The 18,093-nt window shown below is 37.0% G+C and overlaps 1 protein-coding gene across 5 annotated transcripts; it reads left to right on the top strand.

The window, feature by feature from the left end:
- The first annotated feature begins 333 nt into the window (after positions 1-333).
- Positions 334-15,359, top strand: LOC134202578 (protein-S-isoprenylcysteine O-methyltransferase-like). 5 transcript variants are annotated; one of them, XM_062677596.1, is made up of 5 exons: positions 334-351; positions 548-916; positions 1,302-1,563; positions 13,406-13,515; positions 13,582-15,359. In XM_062677596.1, exons 2-5 carry the CDS (start codon positions 719-721, stop codon positions 13,870-13,872), a joined length of 861 nt encoding a protein of 286 aa, XP_062533580.1. In that variant the 5' UTR covers positions 334-351; positions 548-718; the 3' UTR covers positions 13,873-15,359. The 5 variants fall into 5 exon arrangements, with proteins under 5 accessions (XP_062533580.1, XP_062533575.1, XP_062533576.1 ...); XM_062677591.1 differs by having other exon boundaries at positions 334-453; XM_062677592.1 differs by lacking the exon at positions 334-351 and adding an exon at positions 352-469.
- Positions 15,360-18,093: the final 2,734 nt, after the last annotated feature.

Raw genomic sequence — 18,093 nt, 5'->3', positions numbered from 1 at the left:
TTGTTCCGACCAATCGATTATAAATTGGATCGCATTTATGATTGTGCCCTATTACCGTACATATAATAATGTTGCTATTACTGGTTCTAAGCTTTGATGCAGAATACTCAAAGCTTGTTGGCCGATGGCAGCTGTACAGGGCCTTCAGTCTATACAGCTAACTACAACAGCCCAAGTAAATCGTAGCCCAATGAGCGATAGGTGACTGTAAGTAGGTTGGTATGATTGTCCTCCGCCATCACTGTAAGAATGAAAGCATCAAAACAAAACTAACTTTTTACTCTCACGATTTCCTCTCACCGTTCCTACTCTCTTAGCGTTTCAAATTGCAATCGAAATATTTATGTGACGGTGAGTGCAGATAACAGTTCGGTTTCTACTAGAACAGCTGCCACAATATCGCGAAAAAAGTCTTATAATAAAGTGTTTTAGTGATTATTTTATGCTCTAATCGTAATTTATATTTCGTGTAATACATTTGCGACGTGTTTCAATCAAATTTTACGTATTATTTTTCTTAAAAAGTGCAATGTTTATTTTTCTGTAGGGATCGATACTCGAAACGTAGCTGCAGCAGGACAGTACCAAGGAATTCAAAACAGAGAATGTTTTTGCAAATTGATTGAATCCACGGTGTTCTAGTCAGGGTTCTAAAGTGAAAAAGTAGCCTTGTGTTTAGTAAACAAACAGCTGTTCAAAGGGCAACGATCGCAGCAAGATGCTGTGCTACGAAGGCAAGCTGAGCCTGTACTGCTTTGTTAGTGCCGTTTTCAGCTTAGCTCTGCAATGGGTTTTCTTCGAGTTGGACGTGTTCGCCGGAGATGTTGGTTTCTGGGTCAAAGCCGGCTTTCTTGGGGCTTATTATCTAGTTCTGAATGTTGCCATCCGATTGAAGTTTGTCACCAAAGATTATCAGGTGAGGACCTTTTGTTACAAATCATTAGTGAGTCATGAGAAATACCTACCACTCGCAGCTGAGAAATTTAAAATGAACAGTTGGAAGCGCTGATGACTTCATCATGAAAGTCATGTTCAAGATGTTTACGAGAAATTTACACATCTCGTTTGCACGAGATTCGATTGCGTCTTTGTTGACTTTTCTTTGAATAAATTACAAGTATTCTCGAACCTTTGCCGAGAACGATCGAAAACAACAAAACAACGGTAGCTATTTTTAGGCCGCTTTATCTTTTCTTTAAAGAAAGATTAAGAGTTTTAATGGACACAGTCAAGAGTTTGAAAACCTTGAACAACAGCCTTTCGAGACTTCTATCGTAATCATTTTATTGTTATTTTTACAGATTGCCGTGCGAGCAACATTCTTAGGAGCTGTATTTTCCCTGGGGGTACTCATATTCCAAAACTGCCCAGAAGAGTATAAATCATTCGGAGTTTATGTCACACTGATGTCCGTATTCCATTATTCGGAATATCTAGGAATAGCATTTTGCAATCCTAAAACTCTTTCGCCGGACTCATTCATTCTGAACCACTCACTTCACTATGCCTTGGCGGCAGCGGCCAGTTGGGTTGAGTATTTCATCGAGGTTTATTTCTTCCCTGGTGAGTATTTTGTAGTAGTCGCGAGACGTTTATCTTTTCACCTACACCTATAGTTTTTAAATTACTGTTTGACCTGTTCAATTATTTTATTACTTTTAAGCCAAGCTGTGCTTAGAGATATCGAAAATTAATTGATTAGTTCGATTAATCGATTCATCGTTGCGATAATCGATTTATTTTGAATCGATTACTACCCAGTGAATAATCGAGACGAATCGAGAGACTAATCGATTAATCTGGATTTTACCAACCCCGTGAAACCAGCGCAAGTTCTTGAAGCCACCGTTTGTTGGTGTGGCGCTAGTGCTGTTCTTGAAGTTTAAAGCTCCGTTCATATTGCACCGATTACATTTCGCGCGGGTATTTAATTATGTATTGCAAAATGATTTTCGATCGTGGAAATTTTAATTTCAATAACGTAAGTTATATTGTTCTGTTTTCGTCATTTATCCAGCATTTTACGTGCGGTAATAGCCACCACAATATAATAATCATCAAAATCTGCCGAAATTATCACCGAAGAAAGCCAATAAATTAATGTCGATAACCGCCACAATTTAACATGTTCTAGTAAGATTCAATCTAATAATAAAGGTTGCATGAAGAAGAAGAAGTCGAAGGATAATATATGAAAAAAATGCACGAGGAAACAGCGGGAACACGGGAACTCTTCTCAAAAATGTTATTAGCATTTAATTGAAAACGGTTAGCAGTACGGGGCTGGACTTTCCTTCTACCATGCAATTTTTCGATTTCAAATTTTATTTTGTGATATCACACTTGATACTGCTTTCCGTTTTTAATCAAATTACTTCTAATTATTCCACTAAGAGTAAAATCAGGAGTAATTCAAATCGTTCGGGGCTGTCAGTTTGAATATGAATCTGAAACATTAATTATCCCAGCAGCTGTTGTAGATTTATTTTTTATACCAGTCAACTGTCAAAAAAATAAAACTGGTATAACGCTCCGTTCTATTTTCTGCAGATTTGAACCACGATTGAATCACGAGATTCAAATATTTTTCGTTTTGGTGTGCGAATGCGTTATTTTATTTACGGATCAATCCACTTTGCATTTACGGCGTCTTTTTAGCAGCAACATAATGATTTCATTGAATTGAAAATTTGAAAAACATGTATGGAACATTGATGGAGAAACCATCGAGTTTGATCTATTTTACTCTAGATTCAAACTAGAATAATGGTTAAAATTTTGGAATGAAACTGAATTACTACTGATTTTACTCATAAGGATGTCGATTACTTCGATTAATCGATTCATCGTTGGGATAATTGAATAATTTTAATCGATTTCTACCCAACGAAAAAAAATTTTTTAAAGGAATTTCTAAAAGAATTTCCAAAGGAATCCTTTGATGAATTATTAAATTTTAGTACCTGGCATAAGACGAGTTTTACCACAAAAGTTCAACTCAATGGACGCAGTGGTTCTACGCCCCAACAAAAAAAAAAGACGAGTTTCGTATTATTCCATTTATTTCCACCACGAAACGCCTTACTTTTGAAGTCGAAATACGAATCGATATTGATTACAACATGGTGGAATTAAATGAAATAGTATTAAACTCGTCTTATGACAAGGGAAGACATTCCACTAAAAGAACTCAATAATTTTTTTTAAATTTCAACGGCTTCTTCGGTTTTAACGTAAAGAAACGAATATGCAATTTTCTCGACGTTTCGACACGGGGATTGTTTCTTCCTCAGGGGGAAAATTTGTCGTTTTTTGTCTATTGTTTGGTCTAAACTGGTCTTAACTGTGCTGTGTCACATGATTTTTTTTGTAAATCTATGTACTTGCTGACAGTGACGCTATTTTATTTTTATCACGTCCCCCTCCTATATTGAATTTTCTGGATTTTTCTGATATTCATTTCGGAATTTATTCAGAAATTTCTTAAGAAATTTATTCGGAAATTTGTAGAATTTTGCCATAGAATTTTCGGATTCTATTTTCTAGAGAAAATTACAAACTAATAGAACTTCTGAAGGAAGAATTTCTGAAGGAATTTCCGGAAAAAAAGAAATAATTCCCAGAATAAGGAATTTCAGAAAGAAATCCTTAACATAAGAGTTCCAAATAAATTCCTTATGTTTTCTCTAAAGCGATTTCTAAAGGAAATTTTTGAAGCAGTTTCAGAATAAATTCCTAGAAGAATTACTAATGGAATTCCTGGAGACAATTTTGGAAGATTTTCTGATTGTATGCCTGAAAGAGTTTCTGAATGAATTTACGAAAGAATTTTTTGAAGTATTATCAAAAGAAGTCTGGAGGATTTTCCCTTGTCATTTTTGTTCGAATTTTTCAAGAAATTTCTCAAGAAACTCTTTCCACAATTTCCAGACGACAAAATACAATAAAAAATCGTAATGTTTGAATTTGCCTAAAGTAAGCCAAGGAAGAATTTTAGCATTTAATGTTATCAAATCTTCAAAGTTTAAGAATTATTGTGACGTTATGACCCATGATAATTATTGTTTAACGTTCAATAACTTTCCTATTTACCTTTCAGAATTATTTATACCTTTTTCCAAAAATTAATAAAAATCATCTGCACCATGTAAAACATAAACTCGTGAATGCTGTTTCTAGATGTTATGTGTTCAACGTATTTTTAGAATCCTTAACATTTATTGCAAACCCTGGAAAAAACTTGGAAAAACCATGGAATTTTCATTTTGAAACTAAGTCGACATCCTGTCTAGGAGGTATCTTCGTTTTCTGTTGGTAATCTTGTAAAAATACCATCGGAGTTATCCAAAAATATCGCAAAAAATTCTCCAGAAATAAATCCGTGTTAAAACAGAATCGGGTGTATTAAAATGAGGCATCTGCTTGGAATCGATGAACCGTTTTGTTTTTTTTTTAACTAATTTTATTTGCTAGTTATCTAATACATGCATTCATCTCTTAGACTAGGTGTTCCGTGTTTTCTTAACACTATCGTCCTTATTTGCTATGTTATATTTTTAGTTATTATTAATACATTTCAATTGCCACTGGCAGTTAGAATTTTTCCTCTGGTTGAATGTACCATGTAGGAATTACAATGTTTTCAACATTAAACTAATCTTAACCTATTTTATACTAAGGGCACAAGGAGTTAATCGTTGCAATAGAAGATTGCAACGATTTTTGTCTATAATTGGAAATTATTTTGTTGAACATTTGTTGCAATGTATCAATATTAGAAATTCTATGAAGTTCATTGGTACTATACCACGGAGGCAACTTCAGAATCATTTTCAAAATTTTATTTTGAATCCTCTGAAGTACCTTCTTTCTGGTATTGCAGCAACTAGTCCATATTGGCACAGCATACAACATGGCAGGTCTAAAAATTTGTTTGTAAATCAAAAGTTTGTTCTTAAGACAAAGTTTTGATTTTCTGTTTATAAGTGGATATAGATACTTAATATATTTGCTACATTTGGCTTGAAGGCCTTCAATGTGATTTTTAAAAGTTAATTTTTGATCTAGCAGAAGTCCTAAATATTTAGCTTCGCTAGACCAATGAATTGGAACCCCGTTCATAGTGACAATATGTCTGCTAGAAGGTTTCAAATAAGAAGCTCTCGGCTTATGTGGGAAAATTATAAGCTGAGTTTTGGAAGCATTCGGGGAAATTTTCCATTTTTGCAAGTAAGTGGAGAAAATATCCAAACTTTTTTGCAATCTACTACAAATGACACGAAGGCTTCGCCCTTTGGCTGAAAGGCCCGTGTCATCTGCGAACAAAGATTTTTGACACCCTGGTGGTAAATCAGGTATGTCAGAAGTAAAAATGTTATACAAAATCGGCCCCAGTATGCTGCATTGGGGGACACCGGCCCTTACAGGTAATCTATCAGATTTAGAATTCTGATAGTTTACCTGCAGTGAGCGATCTGATAAATAATTTTGGATCAGTTTAATAATGTACAGAGGAAAATTAAAATTCATCAATTTTACAATCAAACCTTCATGCCAAACACTGTCAAATGCTTTCTCTATATCAAGAAGAGCAACTCCAGTCGAATATCCTTCAGATTTGTTGAGCCGAATTAAGTTCGTAACTCTTAATAACTGATGAGTGGTTGAATGCCCATGGCGAAAACCAAATTGCTCATCAGCAAAAATAGAATTGTCATTAATATGAACCATCATTCTATTTAAAATAATCTTTTCAAACAGTTTGCTTATCGAAGAAAGCAAACTGATTGGGCGATAACTAGAAGCCTCAGCTGGATTTTTGTCCGGCTTCAAAATTGGAACAACTTTGGCGTTTTTCCATTTATCTGGGAAGTATGCCAATTGAAAACATTTGTTAAATAAATTAACCAAAAAGGATAAAGAGCTCTCAGGAAGTTTTTTGATAAGTATGTAGAAAATACCATCATCACCCGGGGCTTTCATATTTTTAAATTTTCTAGTATTATCTTCATCCAAATTAGTTCCCAACGAAAAGTCGAAAACATTCTCTTGATTGAGAATGTCTTCGAAGCTCCGTGTGACCTGATCCTCAATTGGACTAGTGAGACCTAGACTAAAATTATGGGCACTCTCGAACTGCTGAGCAAGTTTTTGAGCCTTTTCGCCATCTGTTGAAAAAAAAATTTCTCTTTCTTTAAGCGCTGGAATTGGCTTTTGAGGTTTTTAAGAATTTTCGTTAATTTTCAAAAGGGTTTCGAACTGGGATCCAACTTCGAGACATTATTCTCAAAGTTGGTATTTCTCAGAATAGCGAAACGTTTTTTAATTTCATTCTGCAAATCTCGCCAAATAACTTTCAACGCGGGATCGCGAGTTCTTTGGTATTGCCTTCTTCTCACATTTTTAAGACGGATCAGTAGCTGAAGATCGTCGTCAATAATAATGGAGTTGAATTTAATTTCACATTTCCGGAATTGCAATGCCTTGGCTTCGACAATTAAATTTGTCAAAGATACGAGATCATTATCAATATCACTTTTGGTATCGAGAGGAATATCAATATCAAAATTCCTATCGATATACGTTTTGAGAGAAATCCCAATCAGCTCTATGATAATTAAAAGTAGAGCTGATTGGATTATAAATGGCTTCTTGTGAGATTTCAAACGTCACAGGAAGGTGATCAGAGTCAAAGTCAGCATGAGTTACCAATTGGCCACACAGCTGACTTGAATCCGTTAAAACTAAATCAATTGTAGAAGGATTTCGACTGGAAGAAAAACAAGTTGGTCCATTGGGATATTGAATAGTATAATATCCCGCAGAACAATCTTCAAATAAAATTTTACCATTGGAATTGCTTTGAGCATTATTCCATGAACGGTGTTTGGCATTGAAGTCACCAATTACGAAGAATTTTGATTTGTTGCGAGTCAGAATTTGAAGATCAGCTTTCAACAAATTCTTTTGCTGCCCATTGCATTGAAAAGGCAAATAGGCTGCAATGAAGGAAAATTGACCAAAATTTGTTTCAACAGAAACTCCCAAGGTTTCAAAAACTTTGGTTTCGAACGAAGAAAATAATTTATGTTTGATACGTCTATTAATGACAATGGCGACCCCACCACAGGCGCTGTCAAGACGATCATTTCTGTAGATAAAATAATTTGGATTCCGTTTAATGGAGAGTCCTGGTTTTAAATAGGTTTCAGTTATAATGGCAATATGCACATTATGAACTGATAGGAAGTTGAATAATTCATCTTCCTTACCCTTTAAAGAGCGGGCATTCCAATTTAAAACTTTCACACAATTATTTGGATCCATTGAAACGGAGTCCGATAACAATTTTTTGTGTGTACTTTATACCAACCTGAACAGCTTCTGGTATGGTATTTGCTTTGAACATTGCATCAATCATGTGATGCAATTGTTCAGTTAAAAAATCAAAATCGGAAGCAGTCATGCTACCTGAATCGGCAACATTATTTTCCGTTGGGACATGGGTATAAACCTCATTTTGAGAAAAGAAATTTTGTCTACCAGCAGCGATGTTTGCATACGTAGGTACATTCGAAAAATTGGAATTTACTGAAGTGCTTGCTACCCGTTGACGAGCGGCAAAATTTGTTTGTGAATTGTGGTGGGTATGAATTGCTCGACCGGTAACTGGTTTCGAAATTTGAGCGTTTGAAAAATTTCTACCCGTCGAATCTGGGATCCGATTGGAATTTCCCGTCATTAATTTTGCACGGGAATTCAAAACTTTTTTGCGTGAAGGGCATTCCCAGAAATTGGATTTATGATTGCCCCCACAATTTGCACATTTAAATTTATTGGAATCTTCTCTCACAGGACATGCGTCCTTGGCGTGAGAGGTTCCACCACATATCATGCATTTAGCATCCATGTGACAATGTTTGGTTCCATGACCCCACTTTTGGCACTTACGGCACTGGGTGGGGTTTTGGAAATTTCCCCAGGCCTGCGGAAATGTTCCCATGTAACACGGACATGGGACATAATACAGGCCTTTTCCAAACTTTTCATATTATTTAGTTCACTTTTGTTAAAATGAACTAAATAAAATTCTTGAGAAATGCCCCTCTGGGAAGTACCAGAGTGGGATTTCTTTTTCATCTTAATTACTTGGACTGGTGAAAATCCAAGTAATTGAGAAATTTCAATTTTAATCTCATCTAGTGATTTATCATCACTGGGGAGACCTTTCAGGACGACTTTGAACAATCGCTCAGTTTTGTCGTCGTATGTGAAGAATTTATGGCGCTTCTCAGTTAAATAGTGAAGAAGACGTTTGCGATCGTCAAAGGATCCCGGCAAAACGCGGCAGTCACCCTTCCTAGCAATCTGAAATGAAACCTTGAACCTTGATGAAGGTTACTCAAAATCTCATTCCGGAAGCCAGAAAACTCGGCAACAGATACCACAATTGGCGGAATCCTTTGCTTTTTCGCATGAATCGAATCACCTGGGCTAGAGGTATATTCGATTTGCTCAATTTCATCATTAATCAAATCGAACTGATTGCTCAGTTCGATTGGAGAAGAATTATTTCCGATATTAGAGTTAGAAGGAATATCTGAATTCTCCAGCTTCCTTCTATTTTTTCCGCGCTTTGGCAGGACGGTCTTGAAACCTTGTTTCTTTGAAGGAAGTGGAGAATTCAGAGACTCCCCCTTCCTCTTATTTTTATTAATGCTCATTGCTGAGCGTGGAGACGTGACCTTCTAAGAGGTTTTTTCCCAGAACGGTGTCCCTGCAGGATTACCACCGCTTGTCGGAATTTTACTTCCGCAAACGGGTCCAACGTAAAACGAAGGCACGGGTCCTTGCAAAGATCGTAACGGGATCAGTGGGTACAAATAGCGCTAAGAAGCACCGTTGAAATTAAAATAGCTTCGGGTAGTATTAAAAACTTCCTTCCGCAAAGAGAGAAAGAACCGCACAGCACGAAAGCACGATGCGGTCTGATTTTTTGTTTTTTATATTGTTGTCTGACCCCTTATTTGTTGTAGATGAATAAGAAAGAGAAACGAGCTTTTTTGAATCTAGTACCCATCTCAATTTTCCTTCCATTCTTCGATCTCTCCATATCTCGATGGTCCCTTCAATATCGAGATGTGGAGAGGCGACTGTATTAGATTCTCACCTAAAACTAAAACTAAGTTATGTAAATTTGCGTAGTCGTAACAACCCTGTGTAAGTAAAACCAGCGGTGGTGTTATAATTATTGTCGCCGTAGCACCAACTTAGAATTCGGAAATCGGGACTTCCGAACCGAATTTTCTTCCGAAGTTTTATCTGTCAAATTGATGCTGTTGTTTAGCGCATCTTTAGATGAATCCAGCGCACTACTTCTGAAGTTGGGAAAGTTGCCTGCATCTGGAGAAAAATCCAACTTCGGTATAAAAAGCGTTCTAGCTTTGTTTCGTATAGACAATATTTCCGGGGGTGTAGACCTACATGTTTCAGTTTTAGATTCAAAATGAATCCGCCGAAACATTCCAATTTCATTCATTGCTGATTTTACTCGAAATTTATTTAGGTATCCCTACCAGGGTTTGCAGAAATCGCTCTCAATAGATAACGAACAAAGATAAAAGAGAGGCAAAAACTGTTCCGAATTATAACAAGCCATGATAACAAATTTATCAAACTTGTATACAAGTGCGAAAAACAGAATCGGATAGGCATCCCCCACAGAAAAATGGTGATTCTCGCTTGTTTTCGCTCATTTCGTGTTGGTTACTGCACAGCTGTGTATACACAAAACAAGTTGAAATGCATCATCAGCCTAGATTGCTTTGTCAACACAGACGTCTCCCAGTAATAATGTTCAACATATTTTATTGGAATCCAATCGTTGAATAAGTATGTCTACATCGAATGAAAACAATATTTTTATCCATTATTACATTAAAAAATCCAGATTAATCCCCCTAGCAGTGATGATGCCTTTCTCGTGCATTATAAAATATATTGAAAGAATCACATTAGAAAGGTCAGAAAAGCTCTTTAGGAGAATAGATTACATTTTTTCGATCATTTTGCATGTTTTTGCATTAGTTAAAATGCATTGCCACCATTTTCGGAAAAACATTTTTTTTTCGGTTTTGAATTTTTTTTCCAAGGGGGGACCCTTGGGAAAAAACAATGATTTTTTAATAATTCCGAAATGCAATGTCCGATCGAGCCAATTTTCAATAGCAAACAATGGGTCGTCGAATGCAACTTGTTGCGAGTAAATCGGATAATGCTAAGTTTCAAAAAGTGTTTCTACAAAATTTGTACACATACACACATACGCACACACACATACATACATACACACATACAGACATCACCTCAATTCGTCGAGCTGAGTCGATCGGTATATAAAAATCGGCCCTCCGGGCCTCCTATCAAAATTTTGTTTTTGAAGCAATATTATAGCCTTTACGTACACTTAGTGTACGAGAAAGGCAAAACTTAACAGAAAAAGTTACAGTAAGTGTTACACCAAACTATTGTTTATCATTAAAGTACCTTATTTTAATTATCAACTTTCTATGAAATTCAGTCTCATATATAATATGATTTAATTGAACGCTGCTAATTGAAGATGAACTCATAAAATGCAGATGTAGCATGTTGCAGAATTTTCATCTGTATCTGATATTCAATATGAGACCAATCTGTACAACTTACACATTTTATCCACCCGGATCCATTATTTGAATTACTGGAAAAGGATCCGCACACTGAACAAGGCATATCTTGTACATAGGCTGAAGTTTGATTCAAATTTTTGTTTACGCCCAGAATTCTTGTTGATAGTTTTTAGGTCTTTGGTGGCATTTGCTTCCTTGAGATGCTTCCGGTAAGGCGATGAAGTAAGCTCTACTCAATGTTGCTTTTTTTCCCAGAAGTTCGTTCCTCTCATTCTGCTTTTGGACTATAGGATTGAGATCAAACATTTGCGTAGCAATGTCAAAAGTAGCAGATATGTTCGGTAATTTCTGGAAGCCTTTATTCCATCGACGTCGCTTGGAACTCGTTGATGGCACGCTTTCCTGATTTTGAGTGTTGCGGGTTTTCGGTCGATTTTTTCTCTTGACTTCCGATTGCCCATTATTGGCATGATTTGTGATACATTGCAAAGAATTTTTGGAGCAAAGTAATCTTCTCAGGACTTGATACTGTATTCGACGATTGATCAGTAGGCTGGTTAATCTTTTTCGGAATCAAGCATGGAATCTCACGATCTGTTTGCACGATGTTTTCAAGGACATCCTGCTAATTTTCCTGAGCCACCAATGATGTGACCAACCACCCCGTTCTTGTCAATGAAGTGAAATGTGCTAACGTCAAACAGGAACTTTTCAGGATCACTTTAGAGGTTTTGAGAGCAGTTGAAATATTGGAAGATGTTACTGCATACGAATATTTCTGTACAATTGAAGTGGATTTTTTTTTGCATATCTTATTTAATTGTTATTATATCAAATTCAATTAATTATCGTAAAGACAAATCGTCTAGCTCAAACCTTTGTAGGGGTATGTGGCAGGACCATCTTCAGCATCATCTTCTCTAGTTAGTTATGGAATTGTTAGAATAGGTATAAATTATACATACTTTGCTAACACCAGTCTCGTCTACATTTCATATTCGGCTGGGAGGGTACGCATGCCCATCGTAAATATGCTCCAAGAGGTCAAAAACTGCATAGTACTTTTCCTGGTGAAACCTCTTGCCCGTGCAAGAGATGTGCTTTTTGGTGCTCGTAGCGAAAGTGTCGGGTGACATCGAAAAAAACTTTTCAGCCAGTCAGCCAAATAAATAAATAAATAAATAAATATTATTCCTCTCTGCCAACTGGAATGCACTTCCTTGGAACTCAATTCACAAAAACACTCTCCCATTTGATTAGCATACGCCACTAGCTGCTCCTCCTGCTTTGAAGTTAAAACTGTTGTAAAACTTCCAAGAGGCGGCAATTCCACAAGCTCAGAGGATTCTTCTTCTGATGCCTTCTTTAAGTATCGTCGGAAGTTCGTTTTGGAATACCGTATTCTTTTGCTGCCTGGTTCTGTGACACGCCATAATTCACCGCATTCATGGCCTGTGACAGCTTATCGATTGTCCACGATCGCCGATCTGCCTTTTGATACGTGTTCCTTGACATATCGAATCTAAAAATATGAAACCAAACATAATATCAACAATGGGTCATATTAGCCAGTCGCAAGTGGGCGTTTTGTACAGAGAAGAGTTGTTGCGAAAAAAACCGAATTAAATATCTAAAAAAGTATGCAACTCACAGTTTGAGCTGCTGTGCCACTGAAGATAGCCCGACTAATTTTAAGGTATTCACTCAAAAACCCTTGTACGCACCTATCAGACCTGCATCAAAACATCTGGTTTTGTTTTGGAGCAACATTTCTTTTCGAAACTAGCATAGTACGGTGGTGCAACATAAAGCTACGGTCTGTGATAAGTTTTAAATTTTATTATGTTCTAAATTCAGAGAATTTGAAGGGGATCCAGGTGGGGCGGCTTTTATCATCTTACCCTATAAAATGAGGGTAACACAATGATAATTTTATGCCCAGGGAAGCCGAGAAAATTTCCAACCCGAAGATTTTCTAGACCTGATCGGGAATCGAACCCAGCCACTTTTAGCATGGTCTTGCTTTGTAGCCGTTCATTTTACCGCACGGCTAAGGAAGGCTTACACAAATCATAAACAAGAAATCATAAAAGAAAATTTCATTTAATATGTCATGCAAAAATTGATAATGTTGCACCACTATTATCTGAAATTATGTAAATTATGACCACTATCATTCATTGCGTTTAGACAAAAAATATTTTAGTTACAAGATAAAGATTGTCGCTTCGGTTCCCTTTGTTCTGCTGTCCGAAACATGTCAAATCGTATGTATTTTTCCTTCATTGACATTTAGCACCCTTTATTCGCCAGCAAAAGATGTTCCGGACAGCGACGACAGCGACAATCTTTATCTTGTAACTTTTTTTTGTTTAGACTCCCGAAAGAATTTCTTCCAATTTTATGAGCTTCCCGTCCGTCCTTCCCGTCCTTGATTCCCATTCCTTACAAATTTTGCAAATAGTAAAAAATTATAACAAAACTTTAATAATACCTAGGGGTATTTTCTGCAATCCACATAGACGACGTGTACCAGGTTCCAGTACTCCGCTGAGTCAGTATTCATGACTGTTATTTGAGAATTCTTGAAACTACTTCAAATTGCTTTCTAGTTATGTTAAATATTGGGAATTTGAATTTCAGTAAGAAAAAGGCGCTCAATAAAAGTTTCGCCAGGGGCGCTGCGGCTTTGCTCACATATTTTGAATAATGTAATGTATTCTTGAACTTTTCAGACATGAAAACATGCCGGCTTTTGTGGCTCTTGGGATTGGTCCTCTGCTTCACTGGTGAAGCCCTACGAAAGTTAGCCATGATCACAGCGAGTAAAAACTTCAGTCACATTGTAAGTCAGTTCAGATTCTTGTAAACGGTGTTTGTGGTGTACAACAAAACTTATTAACTTTCCTAGGTCCAATTTGAGCGCCACCAAGGACACGAGCTGGTCACCCACGGCGTGTACAGTCTGATGAGGCATCCGTCGTACGTGGGCTGGTTCTGGTGGTCCATCGGGACGCAGGTGGTCCTGGCTAATCCGGTGTGCTTCATCATCTACACCGTTGCCAGCTGGAAGTTCTTCCACGATCGGATCTTCATGGAGGAAATCACGCTGCTGAACTTCTTCGGTGAAGATTACTACAAGTACCAGCAGCGAGTGTCGACGGGGCTGCCCTTCATTCGGGGGTTCAAGGTGGAACTGTGATGTTTGGAGGGCGATCATCCTGACAGAGGTGGCGATATTGGCGGGTTGGAGTGTAGGGATGTGTCGCCGCTAGAGAGTGATCAGTGGGTCAAAAGGAAGGGAAAGCATGATAGTACGAGGATTACGCTGAAAGACAGCGAAGACGAGGACGAGGATGATCGCAGAAATATGACCGGTAGTTTTTACCATGGACGAAATCGACACTATTCCGGCAGCTACGATAACGTGTACGAAGAATCGACGGTAGTTTGAAGCGGGTTGTGAGTGAGAGTGCTTTAGGTTTTCCATTGTTAAACTTCGTTTTCGTTCCTCGCGATGAGGGGCATGTGAGGACCGCGGAGGAAGCACATTTAATTTTAGGGACAAATACAGTCATTAACAGATAAGAGCTTGAGAAGTTGCAAACTTCCGATATAAATGTAATATTCTGACGAAAATGTTGAAGTCATTATGGTGGGAGGTAGATATGCACCAAGATATCTGTTAGCAGAAAGAAAAATCAATATTTCGTTCCTTTAGATTGACAAGTTAAAACAATAACGTCGTATCCTGTGTCCACTCAATGATGGAGTAGTACTGTAGTACTGAGTATTCTCTCAAAAAAAATCTACCCTCTTTTACTTCTACTTTCACCTTTATTTTTGTGGCTTATTACACCCGATATTCGGATTACAGGGTATATCGATATCATTCTTGATTAAATTAGGCATAATTTATGCATAATTATTCAAAATTATCACTTCGGTTGTAAAATGTTATTTTTCCTTTCCATACATTTTGATACAGGGATCAGTTCTTCACTTACGTTCATAAGATGTTTTGGAGGTAGCTACTTCTTCCGGTGGGATTTGAAACCATAACCCCTGTACGTTAGAGAGCTGCTTTTCCTACCTCAGGAATCTTCCCCACGGATTGTGTAGTGATGAATTTCCAAAGGGGTTCGAGAGAATCTTAAGACCCCATTTCAAATACGTGGGGATCACGAGGCATTGCGCGACATTTTCTCGAAGTGAGAAGTTACCTTTAACCTTTTCAAGCCCAAATTTTTCTAAGAGGTATTATCCAGTAAATTTGATATGTTTCATTAGCTTTTGTGATTAGTAATGGAGAAATGACAAAACAAGTTGAAAAATATCTTTTCGTGATTTCCAAAGATCATCCAAACTATCCTTGAGCCCAGAGCTTGCGATCTATAGTTACCATGTCTGTAGATTTCTATGTTACGCAATGCATACAGGGGAACGGTTCGGCACTTCATCTCATACCTCCCATTTCCATCCCATCACAAACAAAGCAATGAAAAGGGATTTAATTTGTTCTTTATTTCTGTGATTTTTATCATATAAATTATGGCATATCTGTCTCCGTGCATTGATAAACATATTTTGGTAATAATCGATGCTGCTATGAAAAAAAAACACAAACATACCTAGAAAATTTTAAGCTTCACTGGAAGGATGCAGACTGGGAGGATGTTTATAAAGTTAATTTTTCTTTTTTAATATTGTTCTATAATAAAACATTTACGGTTCCGAGGCTATTTGGATCACGAGATTACAACTATATCACGCACAATCTGAATGTAAACAATCACTGCTTTTGACAGCTAATCGAGTGGTTAACAAGAAGATGATTTAATTGCTTGTACAGCCTTAATGCAACCGTACTGCAGTCGTAACCCTGCAAATGATGTGCTATTTGCTATGCAAGTTTCACAGTTCGATGTGACGCAAGCAGTAAGATAAGAGACTACAGATCAGTGGTTCTGAGTTCAATTCTCAACAAAGTTTGATAATTAATTTGTGGATCTCAATTTCAAAATATATCCGATGAACAGTTGACAATTGAATGACTAATGGTAGACATGTTGAAGGTTACAGAATTCATGCATTTTCTTAAATAAATATTTTGTCGATGCTGCCATAAAGCTGATTACCTGTTGGATTAAAACTGATAAGAGACTCCTCAGCTCTATAGTCTAGTGTCAGTTCTGAAAGAAAGATATGCTAGAAGATTTTTCAGATATGCTATATTGTTCTATAATTGCTGTATTAAACACTTAAGGAGCTTTTCAAACACCTTAAGTCATCCTCAGGCTGTATAAAATCACCAAAATCAGATGAAATCAGAATAAACTGTTACTCAGCAATAAATTATTACTTGGGTTCTGAGGTTAAAGACAGTTTGGATGGCCTAAACAACTCCAAACCAGTCTTCCGGTGTCTGTTAACCCTCCAGGTTGAACACATATAGATCATTTATGTGACGAAAAAAAGCTTGTTAGTAGCAGTAGATCTGAAGTCCCGAACTCAAGGATAGACGCAGAATCCTGTCCCATTGTTTCCTATTTGAAATTGGCCAGATCGGACTATGGGATCGAAAGTTATGGCCAAAATACAAATTCATACAAAAAAATCGCGTAAAATATGTCACTCATTTTTCGGGCACTTTTCCTCAACCGATTTGCTCGCATTAAATTGCATTCGACGCAGAATGTCTCATATTTTCTTATTGAAAATTGGCCAGATCGGACTATGGGCTTAGAAGTTATGGTAAAATTACTATTTATTGTGAAAAAGAGTTCAAAAAAGACTAGCTCACTTTTTTAGCACTTAGACTTCATCTATTCCCCAAGCAACACACGTTCAACAAATCTGGTTGCAGTAACCATATTGTGACTGAATCCGGTCATATATAAGTTACTGTGATTGATGTGCAATATGTGTGCTTCTCATGTCGCTCGCAACAGATTGCATTCGACGCAGAATCTTGTCCCATTGTTTCCTATAGAAACTTGGCCGGATCGTACAATTGGGTCAAAAGTTATGGCGAAAATACTAATTTTAAAACTACAAAATAAAATGCCATTTTTTGCTCTTATGCTCATCCGATTTGTTTGCAACAAATTGCGTTTGGCGAGAATTTTTTTATGCATATAAACAAATATGAAAAATGAGACCAATCCACATATTAGTGTTATTTTAGATTTTTCCAAACCTTTTGAACGAACGAGAAAGGCACCATCACCGCTAGGTGGATTAATCTGGGTTTTTTATTATGTTTCATTAAAAAATCAACAAAACAAAGCAATAATTTCCAAGATTTCGGTAAAGCACTTTGCCGAACACTTCGGCAACCTATTGCCGAACAGCACGGCAAATTTTGACAGCTGGATGTTTTCTCACATTTTACGACCAGTCGGCAATTCGAACTTTTACCGAGCTTTTACCGACATCTCAGCTGTTGGATTCTCGGTAATATATTTTGCCGGCCTCGGCGAAAAAAATTAAGTGTGTATGACTCACCTTATTTTGTATTTCCGCCTCGATTGATTTTTCGGTAAATGAGTGAAACGAAGCGATTTTGCATGAAACGAGTTTACTTGCGCGTGAGAACTTGATGAATAAGATTTGGAATGATTTTACCAGTCACACTTGTTATTGTAGAAAATGTGATCAAAATTAACTTTTATATGAAGTAGGCAGTGAGCAAGCAAGACCATGCTGAGGGTGACTGGGTTCGATTCCCGGTGCTGGTCTAGACAATTTTCGGATTGGAAATTGTCTCGACTTCCCTGGGCATAAAGTATCATCATGTTAGCCTTATGATAGGGTTATGCGCTAATTCGTCCATGGCGCTAGCATTCGTCATATCAAATTCTAAATCACTAAATACTCGCGAATCGTAAACTAAAATAATGAACTAACCATCTGGCGAGATAGAAAAAAGTGTACACTACGATCTACATTCATTTAAATTACATTCCGGTGTTACTTACTTGAAATACAGATAAATTTAACTTTGCGGCAGTGACTTTTTCACAATTTCCTACGTTACCCGTGCGACGAAGGAAAATCCAGTTCGTTCACTGCTGTAGAAGACGCGTAACACCGTCACCAAAATCAGCTTAATTCACTGCTTTTCACCGCACTTTTTCACATAAATTTCTCACGGCGCACTAAATAAAAGCAATGTTTATTGCTCAAGTGAAAAATAATTGAAAAATAACTACCGGAAGGCGTTCAAATGATCTGTTTTTTCAAACTTTAGAGCGTTTGAAATTTATTTTCTTCGTCGCCTTGTTTATAGTCGAAAAACGCGTTGCCAAACTGGCAGTTTGAACTGAAATAATCTTATGTTACACATCTGATAATACATCATGCAGTCAATAAAAGTGGGGTTTTCAATTATTTTCCGCTAGTGTAATAAAAGAAAAGTCTT

This window comes from Armigeres subalbatus, unplaced genomic scaffold, assembly GCF_024139115.2.
Source record: "Armigeres subalbatus isolate Guangzhou_Male unplaced genomic scaffold, GZ_Asu_2 Contig1291, whole genome shotgun sequence".
NCBI classification, from domain to species: domain Eukaryota; kingdom Metazoa; phylum Arthropoda; class Insecta; order Diptera; family Culicidae; genus Armigeres; species Armigeres subalbatus.
The sequence above is the reverse complement of the archived record's forward strand: the minus strand, read 5'-3'. Positions and strand labels throughout refer to the sequence as shown.

What these genes read in the sequence shown, in the direction of transcription:
- LOC134202578 (XM_062677596.1), top strand. Translation starts at nt 719, where the DNA reads ATGCTGTGCTACGAAGGCAAGCTGAGCCTGTACTGCTTTGTTAGTGCC. An exon ending in CGAGGTTTATTTCTTCCCTG is followed by an intron (nt 1,564 to 13,405) that starts GTGAGTATTTTG and finishes TGAACTTTTCAG; the next exon opens with ACATGAAAACATGCCGGCTT. An exon ending in GTAAAAACTTCAGTCACATT is followed by an intron (nt 13,516 to 13,581) that starts GTAAGTCAGTTC and finishes TAACTTTCCTAG; the next exon opens with GTCCAATTTGAGCGCCACCA.